Below are 8,604 nucleotides of genomic sequence, written 5' to 3'. Positions count from 1 at the left end.
CCTAGAGAGGCTGGAGGAGAAGATTGATAAGTTGCAAACGGCACGGGACAACACAAGACCCTTTGGCTTTCCCATACATGACCAGTTCCATATCCATTCTCCGGCTCACCATTTTGCTGACAATATACAAGATCTTGATCTTGGTTTGAATCAACCATTCACGTCTCTTGAGCAAATGGGAAGTCCAAGGATAATCAATCCAACCTCACAAAGAACCCAAATAGAGCAACAAGAGATCAACAAGAAGATGGCCGCTGTCGACGATTTGTTGCACATTGACAATCACCATCAAGTATCAGTTACTGATGTCATTGGCAAAGTTGCAAATGAATCTCTTCAATCCGTATTAGCACAAGGTAATGAAGAGTGTCATGCCACTAATGAGAATGATCCTGTGAACAATAAGGAGTTGAATCAGGACGACCCATTGACTAGTAAGGAGTTGAATGAGGATGCGCGTGACAATGATGAGGAGTTGAATGAGGATGCGCATGACAATGAAGAGGCCGCTGCTGGAGGAGGACCAAGGAGGAGGAGTTTAGGACACCGAACTCATATTCCATCTGCAGCAGTATTTTCGGGAGATTTCGTGTCTGGTACAAACCAAAGGGTCACAAGTCCGGTTAATGACATCACTGCGTTCGTTAAGAGATGGAAAGATTTGAGAGGCGAGGCTAAGTAAGTTAATCAACTTATAAGAATATGATCCCATTTAATACCTTAACTAAAGCAGTTCTGTTTTGCAGTCCAGGACAAGTCATGATTACCTGCGATGGCAGGAGTGCAACCCAAAGAGACTGCTATGGGGTCTTGCATACAAGAGCGAGGGTCAGTGCTGACTATGTAAGGATGGCTGCGGAGATGTATATGAAAAAGTGGGCAATGGATTACGAAGGCAAGAGTCGGAGAATTATGCTTGACCCAACATTTGCGGTAGTTACGCCTTGAATTGAATTATTACGCCTTAAATCACATTTTTGATTATTTAAATCACACTTTTAAGTTTGAATTCTTAAATCACATTTTTAATTATTAAAATCGCATTTTTAAGTTTTAGGTGTTTAAGTGACACACCAGAATATATTTATTGAACATCATTTTATATTACAGATGAGGGTAATTACGAATAAGGATCCATTTGAACATCTGGCAAAGAAGCACGGCCAACCGCTTCGTGACATAACTGCATCCCAGATTTGTGTGGTATTTTTCCTAATTTTAACATTCTCCTTTCACATGTTCTCTGAATAAACAAATAACTAATAATTCCTGTGGTAATATGATGGAATCAGATTTTTGTTCCTGTATTGGACGATGACCATTGGTGGTGTGCTGCATTTGAGTTGAAGGAGAAGACCATATGGTTCATGGACACTATGTACCCCAACCCCGAAGAGAAGCATAAGTCTATTCTGAAAAATATGGTATGTTTTGCTTCCAAAGTTTTTACGCCGATTGTCATTTACAAACTACAATTTCTGGGGTTGATGTGAATGCTTTACATCACAGATCCCGGCCATCGACACGATGTTAAATGTCCATGACCCCCAGTGGGAACTAGGCACAATGGGTAGTTGGGGAAGACAACTAGTCGAGCTTATGAACAACACCGACAAGTATGTGAAGCAGGGGATTTAAATCATTCTATGTGTCATTTCAATTTTATTCCCCCGTTTAATCACAACTAGTTTTCTTGCAGTCATAGCTGCGGCGTACTAATGTTGGGATGGATAAAGTCATCGGCCGCTCGTATCGTATCAAGATATGGAATGGTAAGTGGCTTTGTATTTAGCCCTCATATATATAGGGTAGCCTACAAACTATTGCTCCTTATTACCATTCATTCATCGTTGTAGGAAAATATTGTTGTGGCTCGAAAAGCGCTACTAATGGAAGACTTTCTCTCGGAATTTAATGAAGCAAAGGATGAAGCATTTTCAGCAATCACCTGTACTTGAAAGGCATCTGATGATTCTCGTAGTAATATTATGTAACTGTTGGAAACTGTTTATTAGCCGGATTATCTAATGTTTAAGATTTGTGTCGGATTTTTTGGTGGTAATGTTTACTGCTGCTTTTGGATAATTCACTTCATTTGGGATAGTTTACTGCTATGCGGATAATTTATATCTAAGGGTCTTGTTAGTTGATTTTGGATTATTATCGTTTACTTAACTATTTTCTTTGTAAGTGTTTTATTATTTGCCTATTATGTAAGTGGTGGTACCAAATAAGAAGTGTACGAAGTTTGGCAACTTTAAAATCTTATTATCACCACCAAAAGTGTAGCAAATATAATGGGTTGGGTCAAATGAAAATGTAAGTTGACTTGAAGTCGAAGTTCTTGGTACATGTAAAGTACCAAATTCGATGTTCTGGCTAAATGTAAAGTACATAAAATGTGCCAGAAGTCGAGAATTTCTGGCTACATGTAATGTACCAAATTCGAAGTTCTGTTACGACATGAAAACGTACCAAAGTCAAAGTTCTGGTAAAATGCATTGTACCAAACTTGAATTTAGGACTACATGAAGTGTACCAAAGCCAAGTTGGCAAATGTCATACTCATACCAAAGTTGACAAATGACATATACCAAAGTTGACCTGCATTTCACTACCTGTGTGCATTTCACTACCTGTGTTCATTTATCTGATTGATTTCATACATAACTACAAACCAGAGATCTTAATTGGCGCATAAATATCTTATTTCTACCTGGATTCCTTTAAAACAAAAGACCCCTTAGTTCACAGTAGAAATATAAACATACAACATCAAATGTTTGGTCATAAACTAACTTCCACGCAAACTTCCAAACTAACTTCCAAACTAAGTACCAGAATTCAAATGCGACAGAGTTGCCGAAATACATCCAAAATACATCCAAAAACTTAAGTTCAAGCACGTAAACACGGTCTACACACGGACTTGCCTCCCAGAAATAAGGTCGTACACCTCAGGTCTCCTCACATTCAAATCGCACAAGATGTCATCAACAGCAAGTGATACCCTTGCATCCTCTATTGCACCCTGATGATGATAGCAAATAAATATGATAGCATTACTACAGGACTATTGTTTTAAAAAACACACACAACTAAACACATGGAACTAAATGAACGTATCGGTTGGAATGTGGCAGAAATTTTGTTGCGTTGGACTATGTCCTTTATCCATGCTAGCATTACAACACAACTTGACACACTGCATTACAGTGATCAAACCATATAATCCTTATATAAACAAACCAACTTATATTTACGCGAAGCGATTGCGTTGGGTTACTTACTCGTCGTTTGGTGGGACAGAAACAAGGTCAACCCCCCATCCACTCAGTCCATCCTTTACCCATGACTCGTCTTTAGAGTAAAACAGGGTGTCCAAGTACTTCAACTACAAGAATAACAAGTCAATCATATGTATGAAATGTATGTGATGATTATTAAATGTTTTTAGATACAATCATTACCATGAGGCTAATCAGACGACCGTGCTCAGACAAAGGCTCGTCTGATGTAGGATCAAGGACCCAAATCCGCTTATCCTTCATGGATAATGCAACACAATACCAACGTGTGTGCGGTGGAAGTGTGAAGTACATGTGCAACACGGGTACTACAACCTGGCATAAATTGCAAAATAGATACGATAAGTTAAATGGTAAATTATAAATTTACATATAATTATCACAAATGTATTTAATTTAGAATGTGAGTAATTATGCATACCACAAACATTTCCCGAATGACGAGGTTTTCAAAGGGGGCACCGAATGGGGCTACAAGAGACTGAGGGGGTTCGTTTGTTTGTACCTTAACCTGCCACAATTAGAAGGTGTACTAATTAGCTCAAGATACGTTTACAAAAAAATGATCAGATCATGATAACATAGATGAGAAATACGTCCAAAAACTAACCCCGAAACCAGGTTCAAGCATTACACTTCGTCCTCTACCGGCACCCAATTCTGCCTTCCACCTGCTAGTATACATCTTACTAGCCACTTTGACGTATTCTATCCCCGCATACTCATCCATTGCTACCATTCAATACATCTGATATTTGCTTAGACATAAACCATCGAACTCAATCAACTCTGGTCCTTCATCCCTGCATATATTGATCAATTGAAGGATAATCAACTATCGTATTCCAAGTTAAAACTTATAAACATTAACAAAATACATTAATAATCATAATTTACTAAAAAGTTTGACATTTACTTGCTATTTCCCTGGCACTCCTTGATGAAAGCAACCAATTCCTTCTCCATATCAGTACGACTCTTCCGGGAGCTCCTAAGAGGTGAAACTCCCTTTAAAATTTCAGTGGTGATTACCTGTGCAATTTGGATATGTATATAACCCAACATTAAAATTATCTAAGATAAGTATATCTTGGATTGTTCATTCACAGTAGTGTAAGAAAATGTACCGGCTTCTGAGCAGGAGATTGTACTTCAGTTTGTAGCGTGGTCATAGATTTCGTAGGGACAGAACAATCAGAGGAAGAGGGAGCCATAAATCCAAGAACATCTGAGGAAACCGCAGAAGAAGGACCAGGGGTTATAGGATCACTCACCAAAACTGGAGAGACTGAAGTGGAAGGAGGAGGGAACCCAAAGCCTCGGGTGCCAAAACCCCGAGCTGAACCAAAGGCCGGTGCAAAACCCACCGGCGACGGAACTCCAAACTGCTGTGCAGTGGCCGTAGGAATTGTGGTCGGCCTCATTGTCTGCGTACCTCCGAGAGCAGGGCAAACAGCCACACCACCCACACTACCACCACTTGTACCTCCACTTTAAGTGTCCTTCAACCCACTATCTTGTTCCCTCACCCCTACTATTCTTGACAAATCAAGTTTCATACTTCTTAAAACCTCTCCTTGGTTGTGCATTTGCTCCTCGATTCTCTCAAATCGGCTTGTTAAAACATTCAGAACCTATATACAAATTTTATTCCAAGCACACAATCAGAATATCTAGTGCGCGCGCGGGACAGAAGCCAGAAACTTATAAACTAATCAACTAATAATCTAATTAAACCAAATTGGATTAGAAACAATAGATTTAACCTCTTTTGCAATGTAGGAACCCCGCATATCTCTTGGCAATCGAGGATGGTGTCTCTCGCCGTAAGCAACATCAACAGACTGGTTGTGGAACATCAAAATAAAACATCAGTCCATATATGAATGAATCATTATACTGTTGAATCACTACTAACACAACAGAAATTTTTGGTATTCCATCTCACCTGAGTTCTTCCATAGTCACCTCCAGCTTTCTTGTCTGCCTCTATCAGGGCATCGACATCAGATTGGGACCACACAGCCACCCTCGGCATAACACACCATTGCCTAGGAACAACATTCAGGTGGTCCAGGTAGAACACCTACAATATTAACCAACTTGCTTCAGAATCATATAAGAGCTTTGCAAAATTATACACAATAAATAAAAATATTTTCAGTTATACCAACCGTCAAAAATAGGCTGCAGCCCCCCAATCCAGAAACAACTCCATGCTGATCAAACTGATGTGCAAACATTTTGCACCATATCTTTAGCCACTCTAAAAAGAACGTGCACCAATCATATGAATTTGACTCCGGTGCTACCGATGCGGCAGGTAACAACCTTCCCGCCAAGGTAAACCCGTCTGTGCTTGGGCACAACACCAGCTCCAGTATAACAATCATAAAGGCTATTCTAAATTCAAATTCCTCCTCTCTTGTTACAATTGGGACAATAGTACCCACCGCCTTACCCTGTCCATCCCTCATCCCAACTGCAAATTCCCAAGCTTTCTGAACAGAAACCCCACCACTTTCCCCATACATCTGAACAATATGGTCTGCTATATTCCTATGGCGTGTGTCTAGGTTGCCATTAAGAGATGGTACATGCTGAGTACCCATAGGCAGCCCAAAAACGCAGTTAAATTGGATGGGATCCAGGCTGAATTCCATATCGCCCCCACCATAAAACACCCCATTAGCACCATCTACCCTGGTCACTAACCAGTAGGCAAATTCCGGGGACAGTTTGCGCAGTTTCACGGTGAGGAGGGCTCCAAACCCCATTTTTCTAACTAAATCCCTTCGACTGTCATCCAACAGTGACAACAACTTTGAAAACACCTCAATCCTATCATTCTCATGCATGCCTTTCCTCAGCCTGGTGGACACAACAGTCTCCGATTTCTTCACCTGAGCACCTACACTCAACTAAGATGCATACAACAATGCCACTCAATCAAAACCATGTAAGAACTGATCATAAACATTTGTTCTGATTAATGTACTTTCAATCACAAAATAGATATCCATGAAATAGGTAGTTAACAATTCAACAAACCTTCGGTCTAATAGTAGTGGTTAAGTTATGAATACTAACGACGTCCTCGTCATCGTTGCTCTCTGTACGTGGCTCCTCCTCTCCACTAGTCTCCGCATCATAGACTTTTCTCTTCTTTCCACTGGAAGAACCTTCCACTGCCTTTAGTCCACATGCAGTTGTTCTCTACACACACAACACAACAAGTTTACTTATGTCTGAATATTAAAAATAGAATTGGATTAGAATTGGATTCTTCTATTTAATACAATAGCATTCTTGTACTAATTACCGTTCGTGCTCCTGCCCTTGTAGACACGCCCTTTCCCTTAACAACGTCTTCCTCTGTTTTTTTCTCCTTTGGAAGTGGAGCATTACGTTTACCCATTTTCCTACAAAATTATAAAACTTAATGACTACAATAACAACGTAAACTAAACACAAGAAATTCACAACATTCAAAAACTTCACACTGCAATTACTTTCTTTTTAAAATGCACACATATAAACATCCACACATAATTAGACCAGTAATTAGACCCATTTTGGTACAAATCTACCAATCCAAATCTCATTTGCGATACCAAATTGTCAAACACTTTCAGTACCATTTTAGGATCAATATAAAATTATGATCCTTTTTAAAAATAATTCCATATTTTAAGTACTATTCTCCATATTATCAACACTATTTTTAACAAATTTCCAAAATTTAGGCGACATCAAATATACCAAATTTGTTCAAATATCAAAACCCAGTTACAAAACAACCATTATTCATACTCCTAATTCCACCAACAGCCTACAAAACCCTAAACAAATATTAAAAAACGATTATTAATAAACGAACAAAAACATGCAGCAATTAAACCAGAAACCCTAACTAACTGAAAGCCAGAAATTCTTAAAATTAGACGACTTTAACAATTAGGATTACAACCCTAAACCCTCCAATAAGCCTAAATACATTAACTTTTTAAATTTTCGATTTGGGTTTTAGGGTTTTACCTCTTGATGACAAATAATTCTTCCTCCAGCGCAATTGCTTTTCACGAATTCACCAAATTAACGAACAATCCTAGCTCGTCTTGAAAATGGAGGTGTGAATTTTTTGCCCAAAAATCTTTCGCCGCGAAATCTGAAATTCTTGCTCGTCTTGACTGCAGGAGGAGCACGAGGAAGAAGGACTGCTTTGAAGGAGGAGAGAGAATAACAAGGAGGAGAGAGATAGTTCAATGTGAGTATTAAATACCTCAGCTATTTCAAATTCAAAATTTTTGAAATCTGAAATTTTTGCCAGCAATGAATAACGGAGTCCGTTATTTCCAAGTGGGCCTCTCTCTTTTTACGGTGAAAATATCATAATGCCCCCACTTGTGTCCAGATTGGACACAAGCCATTATGGAGCAAGACTTCCTCTTTGGTTGGGGCTCTTTAGTAAAGGTAAAGGGAATATGAACAAGAATAAATTCCTTTGTTGTTTGTTATGCCATTTCAAGCATTCCCTTTACCCCTCCTCATTACCCCCAACTCCTCTATGTTGATACCCTACTCCCCCCTCCCCCCCTCATGGTGTTTCCATTCACTTTCCCCACACCCCCAACACACAACCAAATCCACCCGAACTCCTCGCCAACACCACCTATAAAACTACCCTACTAGCACCACCAACCTTATCAAAACCTCCACAACACGACCATGCACCCAACCAGCACCTACATCGCTGCCTTACTACCACCACATCCACCCACGAAACCATACCTTGCCCACTTGAACCCATCCCCAACCACCAGCAACGTTAGCCCAAAACACATCCTCCACCTCCAAAAACCTAACCTGACCGTTCGAAACCCTAACAAAACCCACCAGAAAAACCCTCAGTCACGAAATTCCGGGTACACCCAACATGACCGTTCGAAAACCACATCCAAAAACCCTTCGTCACAAAACCCAGAATTTTAAAAGTATTTTACCTTGGAAATACATCTCTTTTCATTGATTATGATTTTAGATGGTCAATTTCGAACACGACAACTCTAGATCTAGTGATCTAGAGTTTTCATGTTCGAATTTGACCTTTAAAACCTTAAAATTGAATTTAATGGTGGTGATGAGACATAGAGAAGAAGAATGGGAAAAGAAAATAACAAACGGCAGCAAAAAGGGGAGTGGGTGGCGCGCGGCAGAATTAGGGGAGCGACGGCGGCGGCGAAATTAGGGTGGAGCGTAGCGGAATCAAGGGAAGTGGCGGAGGTCCAAGGATGGC

At 39.8% G+C, this 8,604-nt stretch overlaps 1 protein-coding gene across 1 annotated transcript; it reads right to left on the bottom strand.

Moving 5' to 3' along the window:
- Positions 1-3,481: 3,481 nt before the first annotated feature.
- LOC110781808 (uncharacterized) lies at positions 3,482-7,459 on the bottom strand. Its single transcript, XM_056826553.1, has 11 exons — positions 7,347-7,459; positions 6,631-6,730; positions 6,399-6,524; positions 5,483-6,229; positions 5,257-5,394; positions 5,075-5,152; positions 4,436-4,942; positions 4,225-4,340; positions 3,919-4,111; positions 3,730-3,819; positions 3,482-3,623 (listed from the first exon to the last, which is right to left on the bottom strand). Exons 2-7 carry the CDS (start codon positions 6,724-6,726, stop codon positions 4,802-4,804), a joined length of 1,326 nt encoding a protein of 441 aa, XP_056682531.1. The 5' UTR covers positions 6,727-6,730; positions 7,347-7,459; the 3' UTR covers positions 3,482-3,623; positions 3,730-3,819; positions 3,919-4,111; positions 4,225-4,340; positions 4,436-4,801.
- Positions 7,460-8,604: the final 1,145 nt, after the last annotated feature.

Source organism: Spinacia oleracea, chromosome 4 (assembly GCF_020520425.1).
Source record: "Spinacia oleracea cultivar Varoflay chromosome 4, BTI_SOV_V1, whole genome shotgun sequence".
Lineage (NCBI taxonomy): Eukaryota > Viridiplantae > Streptophyta > Magnoliopsida > Caryophyllales > Amaranthaceae > Spinacia > Spinacia oleracea.
The sequence above is the reverse complement of the archived record's forward strand: the minus strand, read 5'-3'. Positions and strand labels throughout refer to the sequence as shown.